General features: G+C 46.8%; 1 protein-coding gene across 8 annotated transcripts in view; it reads right to left on the reverse strand.

Moving 5' to 3' along the window:
- Positions 1-25,639, reverse strand: part of CARMIL1 (capping protein regulator and myosin 1 linker 1) — a 299,097-nt gene that overhangs the window by 178,272 nt on the left and 95,186 nt on the right. For all 8 annotated transcript variants that reach the window (XM_059179498.1, XM_059179496.1, XM_059179501.1 and 5 more), the window contains exons 3-4: positions 10,729-10,779; positions 6,897-6,956 (exon numbers count right to left, since the gene is read on the reverse strand). In XM_059179498.1, coding sequence (XP_059035481.1) covers positions 6,897-6,956; positions 10,729-10,779 — 111 coding nt within the window. The remainder of the gene's footprint in view (positions 1-6,896; positions 6,957-10,728; positions 10,780-25,639) is intronic.

Below are 25,639 nucleotides of genomic sequence, written 5' to 3' on the forward strand. Positions count from 1 at the left end.
TTCAACCCCAGGACATCTCAACGAAGTATCTTCAGTAAATTAAAGAGGCTCTTACAGCTAGGCTGCGAGGTCCCACGTGCCCGCATCTGCGCGCATGTGTGTTTTAAAGAAACCAGATGCTCTGGGACGCGGCCCCTGGGTCGGTGCCCCGGCCCCGCCCCCAACATCCCCACGGTGAGTAATTATATTTTCACAACGGGGCACTTGTACTTTCCTCCCGTCTACTGCATCTGTCTATTCCGTTCACGGTTTGGGTGTGAGCAATTAGTAATTAGCTTATTCTAATTTTGCTTCATCTTAACACCTAATCATCCTTAATTGCACAGGATTGAATAGAATGACAGGGAAGAAAAAAAGGTGACAGGTGAAGGGAAAGAAAGGAGGCCTTCAGATTCAAGCTGACGGGAAGGCAGCTCACAGCCCTGGAGAATATGTCACCACCTCGGGCTGATGGAAAGATTGCCACAGAGAGATCCGGGGGATACTCTACAGCAAACCTTCCGCCACGACAAAGAACTCCTCATATGCCTCTGTCCCTCCTACTGCGGCTGCTGAAAAACCAAATGCATGAACCAATTCTGGCTTTGCCACCTAGCGGGACAGAGCCCATGACCTCCAGTATGCGTTTAAGACAATAATCGACTTATTTAAATAAAATAATAATAATTGAATAACTGAATAATTAAATAAAATCTAAAATAGTAAAAATAAAATAACTATCAGCAGTATCTTATGTAAGATTCAAATTTCCAACCCTACCCTGCCTCCTCTCTTGAAGGTAAAACAACCTGGCTACACACGAGCACTTTTAGATAAATGTCAGCCAACAGATGGGTCAAGTCTTTTTCGTTCTTCTAGCAGAAACAGCCATGGGTTTGCCAAATCATCCTATGACACAGCAAACAATTAATCTTATTAAAAAAAAAATAGGTGTTTTGGTTGTACAAGAAATTGTCCAAAAATTCTGTAACTATAAAACCATATAATGGTTGGTCTCACTGTACTGACCACAAACGGGCAACAGAATTTCCACAGAACCTGGATGCCAAAAAGTGCCACAAGGCAACGAGATTTGGAAAATAAGATAAAGGTCTCTCACATTCCCACAGGGAAGAGGAAAGAGAGCAGCAGTCAATGTCACATTTCACCATCTCAGTAACACAACACACCTCTCTCACTCACACATGAGGAACTGTGAGGGTCCCAGGCCTGTGATCTGAGTTGACAAAGCTCTAATTAAATAGTGATTAAAAGTGAATCAATCCCAGAGAACATTAGAAGAGAATAGGGATGGGAGCGCCTGGGTGGCTCAGTGGGTTAAGCATCTGCCTTCAGCTCAGGTCACGATCCCAGAGTCCTGGGATCGAGCCCCAGATGGGGTTCCCTGCTCAGCGCAGAGCCTGCTTCTCCCCCTGCCTGCTGCTCTCCCTGTTTGTGCTGTTTGTGTGCTCTCTTCTCTCTCTGACAAATAAATAAAATCTTAAAAAAAAAAAAAAAAAAAAAAAAAGCACGTCTCCATCAAGGGGGAATTGTGAGTGCCACAGGCAGATGCTATCATCCTGAGGATTACATGTTAGAGAACACTGGAGAAACCACACATCAAAGGTCCTGATTACCAGGTTACTATTTCTCAACCTCTAGAATACGAGACTCAAGTGCCTGCCCAGACACACTGAGTCCCACCCGCTGTGTGCATGTGCGTGCGTGCAGGGGTGTGATGGGGCAAGGGTCCTCCTGAGGTGTCAGTGTTTCTAAACAGCACCACAGAAACTTCTGAAACGTCAGAATTTGAGTGCTGCGAAGCGCCCAGCATCACAGGTCACTCTGTGGAAGAGGCCCCACCGTCCCACTGTCCCTTCATCGCCAAGGTCCACACTAAGCTGAGACGACGCTATATAGACCCCTCTTCCTGTTTTCACCAGGCCAACAGCCCCACGGGCCTGATACCGCCTGAGCTCCTCTGAATGCCAGACAGACAGAAGGGACGGGACTGCGGTGTCCCTAGACCAGCACCAGCAGCCACACGGGGAAACCAGTCTCGCTGTACCAACATCCTTTCTCATAATGAAACCCCACAGCCAAATCATACTTTGAATATAACCTTGGCATTAGCATCTCAGTAGTGCCCTTTTGCTTGATCACAACCCTGACATCGTAAACATAAACATCCCAGAACGAAGACCGTCAAGAAGGCCCTGGTTATGTCATCATTCGTGAGTAATCGTTCACTCCTGCATATGTCTACCATTTGGGCAAACATATGGTGCTGTAATTTTTCTTCCAAACTCCAGTGTCTAAAGAATGCTAAACACACAGGATAAACACTGCTCTCAGATGAACTATGGAAAAGTTCCAAGGATTTGTATGTTAACCTCGATCAACGTAAAATGACAGTTCTGACAACTTTTAAGAAAGTCATCAACAGACTGCACACACACGCACGTGTGTAGACACAAACACACATTCTCTTCATAGTTTTAAAAACGAAAAGTAGAATGAAGGAAACAATAAAGATCAGAGCAGGAATCAAGAAAATAGGAAGCAAAACCAATAAAATCAATAGAGAAATTCAACAAAACCAAAACAAGTTCTTGGAGAAGATCAACAGACTCGATAAACGTCTAATCAGACTGGTAGGCAGGAGGGCAGGAAGAAGAACTAACGGATCAGTAAGAGGAGTGACGTTCTACAGGTACTGAAAGCATAACAAGGAGATACTCTGAACAATGTTGCATCAGTAAATCTGACAACTCAGGTGAAACGGGTAAGTTTTTTAACAGACACAAACTACCACAGCTCACTCAAGAAGAAACATATAAATGCATCCATATCTATTAAAGAAATAGAATTTTTCATTAAAAACCTTCCCGAAGAAGAAACTCCAGGCCCTGATGGCATCACTGGTCAATTCAACCAAACATTTAAAAAGTTGGTTATTCTAAATTTTTCTAAAAAACCAAAGAGGAAGGATTTAATTCTATGATCACTGTAACACAGAATGCGACAGACTTTTTCAAAGAGAAAAGTACATGGGCGCCTGGGTGGCTCAGTGGGTTAAAGCCTCTACCTTCGGCTCAGGTCATGATCTCAGGGTCTTGGAATCTAGCCCCACATCCGGCTCTCTGCTCAGCAGGGAGCCTGCTTCCTCTCTCTCTCTGCCGCCTCTCGCCTACTTGTGATCTCTTCTGTCAAATAAATAAATAACATCGTTAAAAAAAATAAATAAAGAGAAAAGTACAGTCAGTAACTGTCATTAACCTAGATGCAAAGATCCTTCACAGACTTTTGACTAGAATCCAACAATATACAAACTGGATAATACGTCATGACCAAGTAGGGCTAATCCCAGGAAAGAAAGGTTGAATTAATACCTGAAAGTCAATCAATATAATACACCCTATTAACAAACTAAAAAGAAAACAAATCCACATAAGAATAGAGAAAAAAACCTGTAACAAAACACAAACTAATTCCTGAATGAAAAACTCCCAGCCAAGTTGGCACAGAAGAGAAATTCCTCAACCAGATAAAGGGCATCAATGAAAAACCTCCAGCCAATGTCACTCGTAGTGGGAAGAAAATGGCACTCTCCCTCCGAGATGAGGGACAGAACAAGGATGTCTGCTCCCAGCACCTCCACTCAGCACCGATCTGGAGGTGTTAGTGAGGACAGTGCCCAGGCGCGGGGATCTGACTTTACCGCACCTAGAAGTGAGCAAGTTAGCCTGTCGCTGTTTCGTGGATGCCAGCGGTACACAGCCGAGTCCTGGATCACACGCAAAGGACTATTCATGACACAGCAGAGGGCATGAGCGCCATGGGAAAGGAACCCTGGAACCTGGGTAATCTGTTTTCACAGTAAACAGTAAGCAAGCCCACTCTTTGTTCATAAGGGCACATGCCATCAGCTCATGCGGATACGCATGGCAAACAGAACCCCGGAAAGCAGCCTACGTAAAGAGAAGTCAACAGCACGGAATTCCGGGCACAGCCGGCAAGACGTGGGAACCTCAGAGACCCAACAGCAATAAGGCAGAAAAAGAAATAAAACGGATCAATACTGAAAAGGGAAGGAGTGTAACTGTCTTTATTCACAAACGACGCCATTGTCCATGTAGAAAATGATGAAATTCGTTTTTAAAAGCTACTCGTACTAAAAGGAGAGCACAACCATTTGTCAGGATACAAGGTTAATATGCAAAAGTCCACCATGTATCTACACAGGCAAGGATCATTAAGAACTGGCATTTAAAACAATACCATTAATGGTACAGCATCACAACATACAGGATGCTTGGGAATAAATCTGACAAAAGACGTGTAAGACCTATATATTGAAAGCTACAACAAAATGCCGCAGAGACAAATTGAAGAAGGCCTAAATAGTGTAGAAATACACAGCTTTCTTGGGTCAAGGGCTCCATACTGTGAAGACGTCAGTTCTCCCTAAACTGGCTTATCGATTCAATCCAATACCAACCAAGATCTCAACAGCCTTCTCTGTAGAAACTGAGCTGAATCTAAAATTCTTACAGAATTGCAAAGGACCCAGAACCAATGAACAACTGTGAGAAAGAACAAAGTTGGAAGATTAACACTATCTGATTTTGAGTCTTACTATAAAGTTACAGTGATCAGGACGGTGTGGTAGTTGTATAAACACTGACAAACAGACCACAGGGACAAGATTCAGTCCAGAAATGGACCAACACTTACATGAACAACCACAAAAGTGGAAGCCAGTTCAGTGTGGAAACAACAGTGCTTCAAACAGGTGGATAAGCCACACACATGCAAAAGAAAACACACACACACACACACACACACACACACCCCAAAAAGAATCCCGCGCATTGCTTTATATACAGAAACTCCTTCAAAGTGGATCATAGAGCTAATGTATAATGTAAAGCTGTAATACTCCCAAAAGATATAGAACATTCCGTGACCCTGGGTTGAGCAAAGATTTATTCAACATGACACCAGCATGATCCATAAAAATATATATATAAAGACAAATTGAACATCATCAAAATTTAAAACTTGTGCCCTTTGAAAAGCACTGCAAAGAACATGAAAAGACAGGCTGCAGATGGAGGAAAAAATACGTGTAAATCGTGTATCCGAAAAGGGATTTGTGTTCAGAATATACAAAGAACTCTTAAAACAATAACAAAACAACTCAATTTTAAAAATGGCAAAGCATTTTAAACAGCACTTGAAAAAGGCAGATAGAGGATGGCAGACAAGTAGATAAAAAGATAATTTTTTTTTTTGAAGATTTTATTTATTTGACAGAGAGAGACACAGCGAGAGAGGCAACACAAGGGGGAGTGGGGGAGGGAGAAGCAGGCTCCCCGCCCAGCAGGTTGCCCGAGGCGGGGCTGGATCCCAGGATCCTGGAATCACGATCTGAGCAGAAGGCAGACGCTTAACAACTGAGCCACCCAGGCGCTCGACTCAACATCTTTAGTCATTGGAAAAATGCAAATTAAAACTACAATGAGAAAGCATCACACACTTTTCAGAATGGCTAAAATTAAACACAATGACCACGCCAGTGTCAGGAGAATGTAGAGGAACCGGGACCCCCACGTACTGTTTGTTCGTGGCAACGTCCAATGGTATAACTACTTCGGAAAACCGTTCAGAGTCTTCTTAAAAAGTTAAACATGCACCCACCATACACTTCAGCCATTCCATTCCGAGATATCTACCCATGAGAAATGAAAGCCTCTGTCCAATCAAAGATTTGTACATAAAGGTTCACAGCAGCTTTGCTGGTCTTGGCCAACAACACAAACAACCCAACTGTCCCCCACTGGGTGAAGGGATAAGGCAGCCGTGGTACAGCCCACAGTGGAATACAACAGAACACGAGGGGACATAGCGGGACACAGTGGGACAGAACAGAACACAGTGGAACACTACTCAACAATAAAAAGGAACTACGGAGACATGCAACAAAATAAATCGATCCCAAAACAATTTTTCCAATAAAAGAAGGTAGGCAATAAAGTATCAGACTCCTCTCCAGCTGCAGGGAGCTGACGCCCGCAGGTGAGGAGAGCAAGAGGGCGTGCTGCCTGGGCGATATGGGAAGACCGTGTGATGAGGACTAAATCTGGTATCTCGACTGTGGTAATGGTTTCACAGTGCACATATGTCAAAGCTTAACCACACTGTACACTTCAGCTTCTGGCATATTACTTATTATCGCTCAATCAAGCTGTTTTCAAAAATCTGCATCTTAGGGACACCTGGGTGGCTCAGGTGGTTGAGCATCCAACTCCTGATTTTGGCTCAGGTCATGATCCCTGGGTCGTGAGATTGAGCCCCACGTGGAGCCCTACCTCACGGCCTGTTATCAGGCTCTGTTCTCAATAGGGAATCTGCTTGAGAGTCTCTCTCTCCCTCCCCCTCTCCCTCTGTATCTTCCCACCATGTGCTTTCTCTCTCTCTCTAAAATAATAAATAAATCTTTAAAAAATAAAAATCCACATTTTATTAATGCCAGAAAAATTTCATGCATCACTATATTCCCAGAAAGACCTTATTAGATACTGTTGTATAATAGCTACAAGATTTTAACACTAAACCTTGTTGTACAAAATCTCGTGTTTACATCCCCAGCTCACATAAGAGCTCACTGGTCCTTCTCAGACTGAGTTCCGCAGAATGTGTTTACCTTCCGAGAACAACACATTCCCAGCCCCGACCCACAAAGCCCCCCAAAGTTTCTCATTCAGAAACTTCATTTTCCCTAATCTGGTTTTCCTACATTATCTCAGAGAATTTCAACAGTGAAACCAGACAGGAGTTTCCCAGTTTCAGAAACCCAAGAGAGGTTAGGGCCCCGCTGTCGGGACACACAAGCTGCTGCTGTTGGCACGTACCTGAGCGGACTTGGAGCACATGACACCATGAATCTCCAGGTAGCTGAAGGTTAACTCGAGCTGCAATTGAAATAAAAACCTGTAATGAATGAGGGTGGCAAAACCTAGACTTCACGGTGAAAATGCTACAATTACAAACAGTCTGAGAGCCAAACAAGGATCTGGGTGTCTTTGGAAGGCAGGTGGGCTTACCGTCTCCATTCCTGCATGAAGATATGACCTTGATTACTGTCTTTCAGAAAAAGTATTCTTCACTTTACTAAAGGCTGAAAGGAAGCTAGAAGTCTGACTTTTTAAGTTTCATGAAAGGACAAAATCAATGGAAAGTTTTTACACATCTACTCTATTATTTCTTCATTGAGAGATGAATGTGTATGAAATGAATGCTCTCCTATTTCAAAATTTTGCTCCAGAAAGTCCCATCAAGATGACGATGTTGGGTTTTCCCTTCTCTCTAAACCCTTACCTCTTTGGGTGACACTCTGGCCACTTACTGGAATCACTGTCATTCCTTCTCCATCTTTCAAAAAAAAATGCCTATTTTGAATGGATTTAGAAAAATACAACATGTAGAAATTTTAAACTGTGGTTAAATGAAACACACAGTTATATAAAAATTTTATCTCTGTGGGCAGATAAATGATGTATTTCCTTCCCGTTTTAATAAGTGATCCTTTCTCTCTTCTATAATCAGCATTTTTCCTCCTTCAAAATAGCTCCAGTCCCACACTTTTCCTATTTTTCCTCGACAACAGTCACTAATCTTTCCCCCAATTTTGCAGTCTTTCATCTGACTACAGCAAACAATCCCAGCACACCTGTTTGAGGAGACGGAGTTAGATCAGTTTATTTGAACTCTTCGCCCTCAAACTAGAAAGGTAGGGGGAAAAGTACCTTTGAGGGAACCAAACCCACAAGACCCTTAGTTGTGCCCCTGGGTGCTATGCTGTACCCTATGCATTTGGTAGGAAAAACATTACAACGGAGAACCCCTGAGTCTCCAGCTAACTATCTTGATGTCTAGCGCTGAGGGCCAGAGATAGAAAAGTTATTCTTTCATTATTCACTCAGTCAACCCACAGACGCATGTGGAAGGCCTAGTAGGTGCCAGGACTGGAACTGGAAAGGAGGACATAACTCTCTTGTCCTCCCCGAGTCAAATGCGGCACTGGAGGCGCATTTTAAACATTTTATTCGAGTAGAAGTCTTCTTACCTACCATTATTATCAAAACTGACGCTTGGCTGGGTTTTGAAAAGTCACCTCAAGCAGGAAATCATTTTCTAAAAAGTATTCATATCTACCTTCAGTTAGTTCAAAGCAAAACTTGTAAACATTGTCTCCATGGCTAGCCTTTGACAGAGTGACCACATTTCCTCTTGGAGTAGAGCCCACTGGCTAGCCTGGCCACTGTATTTCCTCTGGGGGCCACACCCGCAAATGTAGGGCGCCTGCCATCCAATTCAAGTCTCTCCAAAATGGAGTGAGGGGGTGTCCAGGTGGCTCAGTCAGTTGGGTGCCCAACTCTTGATCTCAGCTCGGGTCATGATCTCGGGGTCATGGGATCATGCCCCATGTTGGGCTCCCTGCTCAGCGGGGAGTCTGCCTGTGATTCTCTCCCTCTCCCTTTGCCTCTGCTCTTCCATGTCCCACCACTCCCTCTCTCTCTCAAATAAATAAATATTTGAAAATAAATAATAACAAACACAATGGAGAATTTGAAGACACTTGCAAAGCAACTTGAGGGTATAATTTTACTGAATTACTATGCTCCCCACCACCTCAGCCTTTAACAACTGTCTGGTCCTTAACAAGACAGTAATTTCTTTTTCCATAATTCACCTTTACCAATATTTAGTATTGCACAGATACTCTTTTGCAGCCTATTTCACTGCTATGTGAAATACCTTTAATTAAATAAATGTACTGCTGTCACGACAGCTGCTATGAATAGGTTTGGAAACAAACCGCTGAACCTCAGTGGGCACTCATTCAACTGGTGGGAGCAGGTGTGAACAGGCCGGTGCTCTTACCGCCCAGCAGCTATTTAAACCAGCTGGCATGAGTCCACATCATGCGGCATGGCACAGGTACCCTGTGATCAATCTGGCCGAGGGAGGTTAGTTGGAGGTCAATTAAGACGTTTCCATGGCACCTGGGGCTGTCACTGAGCGAGGCAAAGTATCAGGGAGCAGGAAAGCATGGAGACATTTGGCGAGGCTCTCAAGTTTGTCAAGGAAACAAGAAGCCAAAAAGGAAGTCCAGGAAGAAGGCAGGGGGAGATTCTTCAACCCAGCTTCTCTGTGGGTCCGTGCCTGATCTGATAATTACCCACTACTGCCCGCAAAGTTGAGCTGGGGCCTTCGGGGGCGAGAGCAAATTTCTAGTTCTTCACTGGGCGTGACTGCAAAAGTATTTACTTTTGGGTTCATCACAGAGATGGACATTTCTATTTTGTACATCTGACTGCATGTGTGATACATTTAACATAAATACCAAAGAAAAAGTGTTCCTTCGCTGCCCAAAAAAAGAGAAGACATTTATGCCATAATCAGTACCTACTATATAGTACTCTTCTGAGTATAATTATTTCCCCAGGAAATTAGTGCCATCCACACAGGTCTTGCTTCTCAGCCAAGGTGTGCTGTGGCGCATGAAAACCAGCCTGGTCTAAGGGGGCAACGTGAACACACAGCACTTTGGAAGAAAACTGCTTTTCTCTATCTGCGATGCTGACCAGATCTGAAATCAGAACCAATCCCTGAACTATGCACATCATAGGACAAAGCCGGTCTGGGGGCAGAGCAAGGAAGGGGGCAATATGGGGTCAGTCGGCAAAAGAGGGGCAGCGACTGCCCCAGAGATAAGCCGCCTTTCCACATCAGAACATTTTTAATTAGGGGAAATATTATTCAGGGGCCTTCTACTCAATAGGGTACTTGACTATTTCTCAAGCCCATAAAATTTCCTTCTGCAATTAATTTTTCACCAGTGGGATAATGGTTCAGTCACGTCCTTACAGCCTGCTTTGGAGTGTTTTACTATATAGGCAACGGAGCCCAACACCATCCCCATAATAACTGATTTCATTTACGACACATTAGAAACAGCCTCACTTCACATGACCAACGGGGGCGGGGACCGACAGGTGCACTCCTCGGAGAAACATCGTAAAATTTAGCATGTTATAATCGGGGGGACAAGAAAAGGCAGCAGGCACCCTGAGCCCTGGACTAGCAAACAGTGAGCTGGTCTCTTGGTGAAATTAAACCGATCCTTTCCAGAACAGAGTGGTTTCACGGTCGGGCATATGCAGCACAACCCTTCCCCGCTTTTCATGGGACGCTTTGAAACGAGAAGAGGAAAAACGATGGAGTAAAAGCTATTCGTCATCGCAACGCTGAGGTGCTCCCTGAGGGAGAAGGAAGGAAAATATGGGTGTGCTAAGGGCACTCCGGACACAGCCTCAACCGTGAAGTCGGCATCACTGAGGAGTGAGCGTGTGCGCGCATGCGTGCACATGCCGCCCTCGCGAAGTCTGTGTCGCTGAGGAGTGCGCGCATGCGTGCACATGCCTCCTTCGTGAAGTCTGCGTCGCTGAGGAGCGCGCGCATGCGTGCACATGCCGCCTTCGAGACGTCTGCGTCGCTGAGGAGTGCGCGCATGCGTGTACATGCCGCCCTCGTGAAGTCTGCGTCGCTGAGGAGCGCGCGCATGCGTGCACATGCCTCCTTCGTGAAGTCTGCGTTGCTGAGGAGTGTGCACGTGTGTGTGTGTGCGTGCGTGCGTGCATGCGTGCACGTGCGTGTTGGAGGAAAGGCATGGCCACTTACCTTGCTAGGGATCCGTGCTGTTACAAGGAAGGCCCGGCATGATGTGAGCACCTGCGGGAGAAAAAAGCAGCATCAGTATAAGCACCACCGGTGGGACTGGGAGGCTCTGGTGTGACCCACAGGACTGAGGGACATGGAGCACCGAGAGGCCACAGGGCTTGGCTCCTGGCGTGTGAGCAAACTAAGGGAACTAGGACGGCTGCAGCCATGAGAGTCGCTGTAGGCACCGAACAAACCACCTGTGAACTCTCAAGGGGAGCAGTGGGTCAGCAGCCCACAGGACCAAGAGATATTACTTCAGCTGAGTCAGCACGACAGGTCTTACAGACAGTCATGAGCCTCCCTATACCAACAGCAAACTGAAGGAACAAGCCAAGGGCTCGTGCACACTTTCCAATTACAACCACCGGCCACGCTGGCCCTCTTGCTTCGCCTTCTCGGTACACAGGCGGAGAACACTTACACAGGCCCAGGCAGCGTAACCCGTGTACTCCAAGCTGTCCCCAGCTAAGTTTCTTGGCGGGCTTGTCCCAGTCCTTGAGAGAACATGTATGGAAGTTTTCATTCTAAAACTCAGCTAAGAACATCCATGGAGCCCAGAGAGCCCCGCATGCCCTGCAGAGGCTCGAAATGGTTTGAAGTCAGGCCTGGAGGAGGGATCTCACATCTATGACTGCCAAGGTCCCAAGGTGCTTGGAGGCCCAGGCAGACCCCAGGGCCTTTGCAGTGGAGAAGAGGAGTCTCTGACACTGTGGTGCTGCTAGGAGAACTGGCTTTTTCATTTCCCGGAGAACCTCCTTATTACTAAATTTAGTATTTACAATGCAGCACACATGTTTCTCTCTTCCGGGGGCACTAATACAAGCAACCCCCAGTCTTGTCGCAAATCTAAAGCCCAGAGAAACTCCGCATAGAGGTAAATTCGTATCCAGGTCACAAAACTCACGTGCCGAAAGAGGACTCAGTATCACCTGTGACCTAAAACCCCCGTTTATCGTCTCAGTTTCCCATCTGAGAGCAGGTCCAGAGAAACTCATCACATTTGCCGACTTGTGCCAGCATTGAGACTGGACACTGGGACCCCTGACCCCAGCGTATTATATCTATACTCCTTCCCCTCACATGCACCATACATTCAGTGCCAAAAGCCCCAGACAAGAACAAGCCTTTCCATTATTTGCAAAAATACATTATGCTCTGTGAACAGTCCTGCAAAGGGAAACTGGTCCCAAGACATCCAGGATTGTGTTACAAGCACAGTAGCAACAACCACGACCAGTACTGCTGGTTACACCATCCCTGATCCTCTAAGAGCTAGAAACAGTTATTATCTCCATTTGAACAAGAAGAAACTAAGGCCTGGAAAGATTATGTCACTTCCTGAGTGACCCAGAAAGCAGGTGGCAGAGCTGGGATTTGAAGCTGGTGTGGTCTCGGTCCAGAGACTAATTCTTTAATACAGACCGTCAGATTTCCAGAATCTACTTCCTGAAGAGTCTACACACATGCAAACACAGATGAGTCACAGAACTTTAAAGCCAGAAAAAAGCAAACGGGTATAAGTGTCACTGGCAGGATGAGCGATGTCTGAGGATCATAAAGAAAAGAACCTGTCCCTACTGGTCTGCCCGTCTGTCTCTGTCTTCTATCCGCTTACCTGTTTCTAGCTCTCTACCTGAGTAACTCAGTCTGTGTGTGTCTCTCCCCACCTGCCCCCCCTCTTCCACACCCTGCCCTGCTGTGGCGGCCACTGCCCCCCATGCTCCCCAGCTTCTCAGTCTCCAGTCCCTCCTCTGGTTCCCCACTCCCCACCCCCCACTCTGCCCTCATTTCTCAGCACTTCCCCTAATGCCTATGCGGAGCACTCGAGAGCTTGTATCTTATTTATGCCTATTTCCAACAGTAGCCACCGTCACAGAGGAGATCCCGCATTCTCGAAGGATATTTCATTTGTAACATGGTCACAGAGACACTCAAACAAAACATGAAATAAAAATGACAAGGCACCTTTTGACACGGTTGAACAAAGAGCACCTCGGTAATTAAGTGATTACAAGGTCCCCTGTGTGAATCTAATTAATAAGTCTTAGAAACTAATCTCAAACAAGCACCCAGCCCACTGACATGCAGCGGCGCGGGTCGGCTTCCCGTCCTTTTGTCCGTGCAGGGCTCGGGGTTAGGAAGTTTCCCCACAAGAAGCCTGCCTGCCTTCTCTGGACAAGCCCTCTCCAGACCAGTCACCACGGGGGCTTCAAGGTGCCACAGATAGAGTATTCACTGGGTCAGTACACTTTTTAAAAGGGAGGATTAAAACAAAACAAAACAGAATGTTCCTATGGCCTCACCCTTTGAATAAAGAGCAACCAACCTCTTGACCATGCATCGACACTACGACGTCCTAATGAGCGCTTCTGCTTTCCCTCAGCCAGCTTGACAGAGCCTCCAATCTGTGCTCCTGTGTGCCAACTCCCTTTCTTTAAAAATATTCCTTAAGTACCCAGTGTCCTCCGGAAGTTGTACCCAGTGTCCTTTCGAATTTGGACACGGGCCAACAGAATTTGCCTGAAAAGAGCCACATCCGTGTGGGAGCCCAGGCTTTGAAGGAAGAAGCTTTCTGCCGGCCGGTCCCCATTTCTGGTAGTCATCTACGGTCCCCAGAGGCACGAGGACTGGTCTTAGAAAGTTTGGGAGGGGGTGGGGTGGAGTGGGTGAAATCATCAGTAGCCAACCCAGCCTTTCCCAAGTCTATACCCGCCTGCGAGCACAAGAGTGTAGCAGTATTTTGCAGCAAGAGAAGAAAACTACAAATGCCTTCATTCCAAGAATCCTGCCTCTTGGTCCATCAATGCAAAGTGGGCCAATAAATGGGGCTATGTTCATGCTGGGGCTATGTTCATGCTGGGAACCCCAAAGAACTTGGTCTCCTAGCTTTCCTGTTCAGCTCCAAGACTGCCCCGGGTTTTGTGGTCTTGGAGGCTTCAGAGTGCATACATATGGCAACCACACAGGAAAACTCCTCAGCGATTGATCCCAGTAATAAGCACCACCTCGGTACTGGGAGTAACAAGTATCCCATTTGCCGATGGTTCTAGTCTGAGCACTGAGAATCCTGTGTTCCAGGACTCCAGGACCCTTGCTCAGCCTCCCTCCATGGGTTTTGGAATCAGGAAGGCAGATTTAAATTCTGGTTCTGCTACTCGCTAGCGGTTTAACCCCAATAGTCAGTGAACTTCCCGATACCTCAATTTGCTCATCTGTAGAACAAGAGGAATATTCCTCCATAGGACAAATGCCATGATTTTAAGTATGATACCGACGTAGATAAAGGCCTAGCCCAGCTCCCAAAAGGTCTTTACCAAATACCCGCTCTCTATCATTTTAACTGATGTGATAGCATCTTAAATTTCGATTCCCAAATTAAGATTAAGTAGTTACATTTGCTGGATTTAAAAAAAAAATATATATTAGTTTTTGGCAACAGAACAAAACAAACAAAACCTACCAAGATTCTGAGATATCCTCTAGGCTAAAATTTTCAGTTCAATATATTTTCTTGCAAAGTTAAAAACAACAACAGCAAAAAAAACTTGGGGGCAGGTAGAGGGCCTCAGAAGAACTATCTGTCCTCAATCAAGGAAACTTAGTCACCAAGGATAAGCTACAACTTCCCTCCCACCTCCTCTGGGGAGGCCCATTCTTCCACAAAGGTCTTAGCATGCAAACCACATCTTCAAGCCCTATAATGAATTTCCTCTCCCTTTCATTGAAATGCAAGCAGCAGCCTTGCTCCCTCTGAGGCTTCTCCACTCAACTTTTAACTTCAAAATTTCACTTTGAAATGTTTTATAAAAATCCTCCCTACTGCTAAGACTCACAACTTAGCAGAGGAGCCTAAATATTCTTACAGAAATGATATATAATGAGGTTGGCTATGAAGCCCTCTCACTGCATACTTCTTAAAAACTGAAATAAATACCTATTTCACCCTCTTTAATAACTCCATTGCTTAAAGCCTCCCACCGCACAGGTAATCCATAAATTCATGCCATCTAAATCCACATTCTCTCGTGCAGATTACCAAGAATGCCTTTCCTTTAAAATTGGGCTCTACACGCCAAATATTCAAAAAAGGGTCTTATACCCCCTAAGTACTCTCTAATTTGCAAGCAAATAAAATGATGAAAGCCATGTAATACATTTACCCTCTTCCAGACTCCCAGCTCGAAGGGTGTCATGGACAAGACCTCTTTAATCCAAGACACACACTTCCAGGCAGAGAGACGAGCAGGTGGCAAGGACCATTATCACCACCGTGCAGGCGTGAGTGACAGATGCCCAGAGCCTTGCACAAGATTGCCCAGAAAGTTGAATGAGAATAAAAAGTCTCTCCTGGCCCTGAGCCTCCTAACACACTGCACCCACCCATGAGAACCATCACCCTCTCTAGCTAAAGCAGGAGGAGGCTTCACCTGAAAGGAATACAAACAATACATCATTTTTGTGCAATTTCTGGCTCCTGATCCCTTGTAACACTGGATCACCACACTACTGAGTATCTGTCTGTTTCTCTGTGTCATTAACAGATGTGCCTAACGAGGCAGGATGGTCTAGTACAGGATCTGAAAATTACAGCCTATGGGCCAAATCCCGCACACCACCTCTTTTTATAAATAAAGCTTTAATGGGACATGGCTACACCATTTGTTTGATGTACTGTCTCTGGCTGCTTTCACACAGGCAGAGTTGAAGCAACAGAGATTTTTAGGGCACACAGGGCCTAAAATACTTACTATCTGGTCCCATACAGAAAGAACTATCAGGTCCCATACGGAAGGAGTTCGTCAACCCCTGGCCCAGCACTCTCAAGGGAGAAGCCCGGAGTGGGACAGTTCTCTGCATTTCAATTCGATCTACTATCTGTGTGACTTAGGCGAACCACCTGACCATCACTGTGTGGCTCTGTTTCCTCCTCTGCAAATGGGAGCAGAAATAGTACCTGTGCCCACGGAGCCGTGAGAGTTCACCGGGTCCATCGTACGTGTGACACACCCAGAAGAGCACTCGCAGGTCAAACAGCACAACCGTGTGTGAGTATTTGTATATCTCAAAAGAACAACAAAACCGCGACGCATGCCCACCACCGTGTTAAACCAAGAGGGAGTCAGCCCTACGTACCCTGGGGTTGGCTTCAACCTGGCTGAGGGCCCTAACGGAATAGGTCACTATCTTTGTGGACCTAAATGTCCCCAAAGTAGAATTAAGAATGGTGGAAGAGGTCCCCGTGTCCCCTTCCTGCACTTGGGATCCGTGATGTGGGCCCACTGTGGGCTCCCCCGGCTCCAGGACCCGCTCCTCTCTGGTGTGTGGACAGCTTCAAAGGGCAAGTCCCCAGGACATATCTGCTGAGAGGAATTAGTTCCTTCCTGGGGCCCCACTCCCTGGCAAGATAGATGCTCCCTCCATACAGGAGCACGGAAGCCACTGGAGCTGGGCTTCGGTTCTCTCACACCTGTGCACATCCATTTCTTCTTCACCTGGTTATTTCCGCCCCTGTGCAGACAATGGGGTGTTTACACACAGCGTGTCAGACACAATGGCTTCCTTCCGACTGCAGTCCCATTGCTGCAAGCTCCATCACCGAAGCATGAAAGAAAACAAACGCATTTAATGTTTCTCCGCAGATGAACATGTGGCCACTTCAAAACATCCATTCTCCTTAACGTCACTCCATATCACATCTTCTTTCAAACCATCGGCTGACACAAAACTCTGGAATATGTCACACTGATTCTATTATGAGGGCACATTTTTCTTTCTTTTTTTTTTTTAAACACTTTATTTCTTTATTTGTTGGCGGGGGGGGGGGGGGGGGGTTGGTGGCGGTGCACAAGCAGGGAGAGTGGCAGGCAGAGGGAGAAACACAAGCAGAGAGCCTGATGTGGAACTCGATCCCAGGACCCTGGGGTCATGACCGGAGCCGAAGGCAGATGCTTAACTGACTGAGCCACCCAGGCGCCCCAGGACACACTTTTTGAGGCAGAATTCTCCCTAGAAAGGGACCACCTCCCAGGCTATGAACAAGATGAGTCCAATACTCAGCTCCAGCTCCTTGGGGTGCAGGGGGGCCCACGTCAGGCTCTTGGGGTCCAGAGTTCCTGCCCAGAGCTCTCAACCCCAGGCGGGTGCTTGGGAAGGGATTAGTCATCACTGTCCTGTTTATGTTGTAAATGAATTCGACAGAAGGGTCACAGCTGTGCAAGGAATAACGAAAACATACAACATCGTCGTATTAACCCAGTTAACTAACAAAACTTCTCCTGTGTCCTCAACCCACCAGCCTGTCTCTTCTTGAATGTGAGAGTCACTAGAACTCAATTATAGCTAAAAATCAGAGCTGAGAAGGACCTGGGGAAACGTGTCCTGGGAAACCCCAGAGGTGAGGTGAGGACCCTCTGTCCCAGGTATGGCATCCAACAGGGACCACAAAGACTCACTTGAAAGAAAAGACAAGTAACCATGACAGCATAGTGACAAAGAAGGCTGGCTCCAGAGGCAGAGAGCCCAGGGATAAATTCCCACTACACCACTTACTACCAGCTGTGTGACCTTGGGCAGGTTACTTAGCCTCTCTGTGCCCTGGTCTCCCCCTCCGTAAAAGCATGGGGACAATATCACCTACCCAGATACCATATGTGAGGTACTCAGAACAAAACCAGGCACAAAACAAAGTCCGATAAAGGTATATCCTTGGGCACATTTACAAGAAAAACTATAGCTAACAATGGGCTATACGTTAGCATTGGAACAAGAAGTTAGTTTCACCATCTTTCACTAGAATTTTGTTGCTGTGGTCTCTCCCCAACCTGAACCATTTCACCCAATCAGCCTCTGTTTCCCAGCCTTATACCCTCATCTTTCTAGCCAAGGAGTCACAGAAGTCACTCCCTTCTTCTCTTTTGATACATTAGCAGTGTCATCCAATGTAAAAAGTACAATTTTCTCTCCTTCTCTCGGAGCAAATTTATGAAATATTTTTCTGCTTTGTGAAAGTGTGGTGGCATATGGTAGGAGGACTGATTTAGATTTGATACTGCTACCTATATAAGAGAGAGAGAGATTCGTCATGAAATTCAGAGATTAGAAATTGGGAGGGAAAGATTTCTGTACCCAGCAATCTTTATTTTTATTTTAGAGAGCACTTGCACAAGGCGGGGAGTGGGGGAGAGGGACACAGAGAATCCCAAGCAGGCTCCATGCCCAGCAGGAAGGCTGACGTGGGGCTCGATCTCACGACCCTGAGATCATGACCTGAGCTGAAATCAAGAGTCGGACATTTAACCTCCTGAGTCACGCAGACTTCCCTGCACATACTTATCAGTAGAGCTTAGCAAGCATCTTAATAAAATGGACTAAACTGAACTGAAAGCGAAAAGAAAACCAAGTGCCTTGCAAGGGAACACCAGAAGCCACCGTTTCATGAGACTTCTGTTCCAGAGATACTGGCGTGCACATGGTACGTGGGCATGCACATGTGTGTGTGTGCACAGGCATGCAACATATGTAGGAGAGGGGCCTCTCAAACCAGTATCAAAAAGAGCCCGTCTCGGAGTCCGGGTTTTGAGAGTCTGAGAGTCCTGACTTATGAAACCTGTAAGCACCGCCCACCATGAGGCTACAGATGAGGCAGAGGCAGCGGGGTTCGGCGGCCAGAACAAGGGCTTTGCAGTCAGACAGACGTCGGGACAAACCCCAGCGTTGCCATCGGGTGAGCGGGGAGGCAGCAGAAGGGTTATCTGAAGGTTCAAGGCTGCAGGACCCTCACCCTGAAGTTAGAAACACCACTTGTCCTTGTGTAAGATTTAAAGATAACTTATGGAATGCTAGGCCTATAGTAGACATTAGTGTAAACAGAGCCGTTAGAACCATCCCGATGCTTACAGAACGTAGCTCTGGAAGTGATTGCTAGGCATAAAGAACTGAGACATAAGAGACGTGTGCAAACTTGCTAGTGAGAGACAGAGCCAAAGCCCAGATGCCAGTCCCCCCAGGCTCAGCTTGGTTCTCAACACCTCAGTCTCTAGGATGTAGCCTGAGTCAGTCCCGGGAGATTATTCCCAAGGTAACTGCAGCCTCCCAGAGAATCAGAAGAGAATTTGCATTTCTGCATGGTGATGGAGGAAACCTGATACAGAGGAGGAACGCACTTTGGACTCTGAGCAAAGCAAGTCAGGTGCTTGAAAACTCCCCCCCCTGATTAACTACAGAATCCCTCTGAACCTTACTTTTCTTACCTGTGAAATGGGTAAAGCACAGGCTCTGCTGGACAGTTGTGACGATTACAGAGGTAACTTGTGAGACCCTAGCATTCTTCTGGACCTTCTTATCCGCCTTCACAGATGAGGCTAGCACTCGAGGTCAGGGATGCAACCCTCCCTGGGCTTCAGAGAGGTATGGCCCAGCCTGAGTCCTGACCCTATTGCTCACGAGTATGGGTGATTTAGGGACAGGCCTCTCTGCGCCTCACTTCTCACCTGTAAGATAAGGGATTGTAATACCTACCTCACTGCAGTCTGGGGCACGATCAGACAACAGACACTCAGAGCAGTGCTGCCCATAGTAAGTGTTACTATCCCCACCGGGCACCTGAGCCTCGGGGGGCCGTTCAGCCATTCCCAGGCTGTGTTACCTATTGCTAAAGACTGCACCACCTCGAGGATTTCTAATTCAGGCGTCCCACTCTAACAACAAGCTTCTCACTTCTCCTCAAAGTGCGACCCACGGGCTACAGGGGCTGGCACCCCTCAGCAGCTTGTTGAAATGCAGAATCTGAGCCCCCTCCCAGACTCGCAGCATCAGAACCTGCAAGAGCCCCAGGGGATTAATATGTCCAGGGCAGTGAGCCAAGCCCTCGTTTCTTGTTCCCCTACTCGGCGAGCCCACCACCCCATTCCCAGCCCCTGCACGGGCCGGCCATTGACCATTCCACTTCCTCCTGCCTCATCAGCCACAGCCCCTTCATCCCACAGAAACCTCCCTGAAACCCTTCCCCTGCTGTTACTACCTTCCCTGTCCTTGCATCGCGCCCACAGAGAAAAACCTCAACTCTGGATGAACCCGCCCATCTGCCGAGCCCATGCCCACCGGCCGGGGTGCCGGCCAAGCACAGCTGGAGAAGGGATCTAACCCGGCAAGCCGGCTCCACTTCCTTCCACCGGGAGGACAGCTTTGCCTCCTGCTTCACTGAGAAAACAGCAATGACGGGAACGGAATCGCTGACCAGCCCAGCGCAAACCCCGAAGCCTGTCTGCACCTGCAGCCGCCTCGGCCTCCCTCCTCCTCTCCCGCTGAAGTGCGTGACGCCAATACCCATCCTTCTCCTGGGCTCTGGATCACCACTGGATCACCACCCACCTGTCCTAGAGCCAGAGTTTGCCCTCCCTCCCCTACCTAAAGGTCCAAATACTGTCTCCTAACCCGCGGTCTCAGCAACCTAACCCAGCAGGTCTCGGATCCTGCTGGGCTCTGAAGCACGTTAGCACATCCCTCGTCTGCTAAGCTCTGCAGCGGCCCTGAGCATCACTTCAGCCCTCTCCTCCCCACCCAGCCGCAGCGGCCTTCTGGGGGTGCTCCCACGGGGAGGGGCAGCCCCTCCTCCCTTACCTTCACCTTCTTCCCAACTACTCATCCTTCGGACCCCAACCTAAAGGACTACCCGAAGGCGGTTCAGGCCCTGGCAGGCAGCCTGTCATATGCTCTCAGGGCATTTGCATGTTCCCTTAGTAACACGTAGCACAATTTTCATTATCGGTGGAATGACGCATTTAATATCTTCCGGCCCCACCAGACCTGGGAGCAGGGACCTTCCTTATCTGTCCTCTTCAAAGCTACATTTCCCCATGCTCGGCACAGAGAAGGGGTTCAAGTGCCTGGACAGCTTCTCCCCAACCCCTTTCCAGACACGAAAATTCACGGTTTTACAAAGTAAAAGGTTGCCGCAGTCTGTGAAACTGATTAGAAAAATTCCGCCTGCCTGTTTATTCCGGCCGCCTGCCACATCAGCGACACATCCTTTGCACTTCACAGGGGTATCCTAGAAGGAAAGGACCTGAAGATGTATTGTTTGCAGCTCACCTCAGCCCACTACAAAGGCATCTGCTAGCTAATTCCCACCGTACCTGTCAAAAGGAAGAGCGAGGTAATAAGCAAAGGTTACCTAGCAGAGGAAAGGTTTAGAAGTGCCACATGCTGACATCCTGCCTTTTGTCTACTGTGCTCAAAAAACTTCACTAATTCGCTGCAGAGAGGCAGGTCCCCACGCTGGCCTTCAGCGACTCCGCAAGTTGGGGATGCCCTCTCTGGCCATGCATGCAGGAGAAGCAAAATGTGCTTTCACAAATACTATCAGAGAGCCTCAGGCTTCCTACATCTTGATTTGGCCCTTGAATGTGCTAAAGGGGCAACAGTGCGAAATCCGCAAAACTAAACAACTCAGAAAGGGTGGGGCAGGGAACTACCCAGGAGACAGATTTTATAAAATACAAAAATAACCCTATGTTATCTTAGTGTGGACTGACAGAAAACTTAAACATAAGGAAACCTATCTTCTAAAACCAGGGCACACTCAAAGGACAGGCCAAAGAGAGGAAACCGTTAAAAAAAAAAAAAAGGCACTAGTTTGGTTTCCTTTCTTGAAATTTCAGATAAAACGCGATCTGCTACAGGGAGCAGTGTTTTGCTCCGGCAACACAGAAACGTCATTCATCTCCTTGAGTAACTCCACGGGCCTGATGCCAAATGCTCCAAGTTTCCAGATAAAGTGAAACCTCTGGGCAGAGCTTTTTCAGCCCAAATTAGCTTTGGTACAATGGCCGGAAGGGAAAAGTCCAGAGCCTCAGGCCAGACCCCTGCTGCTATGGGCTGAATCCTCCCCCACCCCAAGGCCCTCTGCCCACTGAAAGCACCCTCATCTTTACTGCCTCAGGCACTCCCACGCTCTCCCCTCTCCTGGACAGGCAGGTGCCCCAGTCTGCCATCAGACACTTCCCAGCGTGGGGTAAGGGACCCACCTCCTTCTGTCTAAAAGTTAAGTCCTCCCTGCCCCCCTGAAGCAACACACACTGGTTGGGTCCCTCATTCACGGCTCCTGCTACCTGAGAATAAACACAACTCTGTGGCCACTCGGCTCCTAAAAGGACTAAGACCAGAGCCCCTAGTTCTGGCTCTTTCCTGAGCTGTCCACGTAGGACTCCCGGAGCCCTGGTTCAGATGCTCCCTGTGTGGCCTGTCCAGAGCGGGAAGGAGGGGAAGGAGGCGCTAGTGGGGTGAGCCAGAGAGCAGAGCCTGGAACCAGAGCAGTCCCCGAGAGCAAGGGGCTGGAGGCAGGATTACACTGCAAGGGGCATCTCTGTGTTTCTCTTGTTAAATGAAGCTCGGTTAGATGAGCACTCTGGTTCCAAAACACAGACTTGCCTTCTAAATGCACCAATCTGATCCCGTTCTTTGTGTGTATGTAGTATTTATCATAATCCACTAGATATTTGAGTCATTCTTCCTCTCATTCATTAAATAATTATTGAGTGCCTACCTTGTGCTAGATACTCAGATTAAAAAGGCATAAAGCTCTGCCGTCGAGCAGCTTATATTCCACTGAGAGGGGACAGACTTCACACAAATAAATAAGTAACCATATGGATGGTATGCCAGCTGCTGAGGAGTACTGTGGGGGAAAAAATCTCACTAGGAGAAGGAATAGGGATTGCTGTATAGACATTGGGGAGGGGGTTGGTAAGTGGCATTTTTAAATAGTTTGGTGAGCCCTCATTATGAAGGGAAGTTGAAGAAGGTGTAAAGGAAATGCAGCCATGAGCCATCTGGCTATCTCGGGCAAGCATGGTGTAGGCAGAGGAGACAGCAAGTGCAAAGGTCCTGAGGTTTGATATATGCCTGTGGTAACTGAAGGATAAAGAGCCCACTGTGGCTCGAAGAGAGCAAACATGACTGAGGCCAGGGGTCACAAGGGGTGTGGAGGGGGCTGTGAGATCTGAGAGGCCTTATAGGCCACCGCCCACACATTAGCTTTTACTTGGAATGAAAGGGTAAACCACCAGAGGACGGTGAGCACAGGATTGAGGTGAGATCTCAGACTGCCGGACTGCCCTGTTGAGAAGAGAATGGGGAAGCGGGTAAGAGGGCTGGAGTGAAAGCAGGAAACCCAGTCAAGAGGCAAGTGCACGAACTGACGAGAGATGATCGTAGCCGGGACCGCAGTGGTCAGTGGGAGTGGTGAGAGGTGGCCGGATTCTGGATCCCCTTTGATAGTGGAGCCCAAACGGATTTGTGCAGAGAGTGAATGTGGAATATAAGAGATTATTTTGCTAAAGGTGAGGATTTGGTTTATACCCATGAAATAACTACTTAACAATTCAAGTTGGGACAAGATTAAGGGACTGCTAGGTTGGTCTAGGTAATGCGTTATCTGGTGAAGTAAGATAATATTTACGGAAGAAGTGCAACTTGAGAGCAAAGAACTGGCTCCAGGATTTTCCAAAGGCAGGTTTGTTCTCAGTAGAGAAACAAATGATGTTTTGGAGTGAGCCATGCTTTCCTGCCTACCTGCCTTGTGCTCTCTTTCCTAATTTCAAATGTACAGTTAAGATGGAGTAACATAAAGCCAGAGACTCCATTCAAATTCTAAAAAGCAACCTTGGGAAGGAGGAGGTGTTCTTTTGCCTTTCTTCACAGCTTCTCTTCAGCAGCACTATCTCCCGAACCTTCTAGAAATTTTCTCTATCTGGTCTTTCCAACACTCTACTACCCACATGTGGCCACGAAGCACTTAAAATGTGACTAACCTGACTGAGGCACTGAAGTTTTATTGAATTTATTTAATTTTAAACCATCCAGCTAGTATTGTGACAAGCGGCTACCATATTGAACTCTACAGCTCTAAAGGGGGAAAAAAAAATCACTTTGCCTTCATGAACTGTACATTACGCTTTTTCTCTCGCAACTAAATTAAAAGGATACATACAACACAGATTTGTAAGACCTTTTTAAAAGATTTTTATTTATTTATTTATTTGAGAGAGAGAAGGAACATCAGCGGGAGAAGGGCAGAGGGAGAGGGAGAAGCAGGCAGTGAGCAGGGAGCCCGACATGGGACTCGATCCCAGGACCCTGGGATCATGACCTGGGATAAAGGCAGAGGCTTAACCTACTGAACCACCCAGGCGTTTCCAGATTTGTAGGATCTTATTTTTCATGACGCCCCACAGTTACCAATGGATTCTCCTAAGTCTGCCCATATTCTTTGAAAACAAACTGTGGATGGCTCGGTCTTAACAGTTTTAAAGCACATTTTCTGAGTTTTTGTTTGCAACTGTTAATACCTTCCAGGCCATCACTCTAACAAGGACATTAAGAATGAGATCTCCCTCCTTGAAGTATATTCAATGCTAACATTTTAAATGTCACAGAAAAAGAAAGAAAGACAAGACGCTCTTATGATACCTGAACTACCCTCCTGCTCTAAGTCTGAAGCACTTTCCGGCATGGATTATCTCACTTTGCCTCCCCAGATCGCTCGGAGCAAAAGGCCTGGTGTTCGAGCCACCATCTTTCAGCTGAGGAAATCAAGGCAAGGAAAGATTAACGGCGGTCCTAAATTTTACAGTGTAAATCTGTAGGTTGGCCAGGAAAGAGAAGCAGGAATTACTAAGACATGAAGACGGAAAATTGTTGAAATTTTTAGAAAAACAGACATCACGTGCAAATCTTTAGTTCCCATACCTAGTAAGTTGGCAGGGCTGGGTCTCGAAACGCCGTCTGGATGAACTGAGCTGGTGGCAAGGCTGCTCCTTTGGACCCCAGCAACAGCCCTGGGGTCTGGCAAGAGGCTGGCCCCACCACCAGGCAGGGGGTTGGATTTGGTCAGGTAGTGCCAGCAAAACAGGGTTCCCTCGCTCACCAGCAAACCAGACTCAGACGAAGGGCAACAATCCTCACTAATCTCCTCACCCACCAGCTGCAGAATGAGCTTTCATTAAGCTTGCTTTTGAAACACTCAAGCTAACCCTACTTTCATCGCTGAACTGCACGGCCCCAGAGATTAATAGGGCAATTCAGTCAGTGTAGAGCTGACCTTTGAAGTTGTCAGTGAAATTCCTTCATTTTGAGGATAAGGAAACTAAGTCCCAGGAACTCTCTGATATTTGCAAAAGAACACAACTGTCCTCATTTTCCAAGCCAGCAAGTCCAAGTTCCTGTGTCACCTACAACTGAGGTTCAAGGCTGTGTGTCTCCTTACCTTTTAACTATAACGTGTTTCCAGAAAGTACTGTAAGATTAAAGGATCATCAATTTTATAGATGTGTATACGTGTGTTTTTCTACATGAATGAACTATTCTACAACATATGACACGTTACATAATAACGTATATAACACAATCATACTTATAAGTCATATATATGTGTATGTATTATATATAATATTATATATATACACATAAATAAAACAACATAATGTATTTCTCCCCCCAGGAAGGATATTACAACTGGTGACTGGATCCTTGAATGTTATTAAATCAGAGCTGAGACACAACAACATAAAAGCAAAGAAAATAAAACAACAAATACAAACTGTGAAAATTATTTAAAATTATTTGAGTATGTGTTAGTGTTCCTGTGAAATGAGCATAAATACATTATGTCTGGGACCAAAAGTACTATTTACTATTTGGGAAATGTATAAAATTAGAAACGTATCATACATCGTGCTTCTTGGAAATTTGGAAGGGCTTCTTAAGGATGGTGCGCTTAGCCTGGTCTTTTAAAATACAGTCTGGGCCGGTCTGAACCGTGGTCCCCTCTTAGTGAGCAGACATTCAGCATACGACTGAGCGGTAAGTCAGT

The sequence above is a fragment of the Mustela lutreola genome, chromosome 6 (assembly GCF_030435805.1).
Source record: "Mustela lutreola isolate mMusLut2 chromosome 6, mMusLut2.pri, whole genome shotgun sequence".
Lineage (NCBI taxonomy): Eukaryota > Metazoa > Chordata > Mammalia > Carnivora > Mustelidae > Mustela > Mustela lutreola.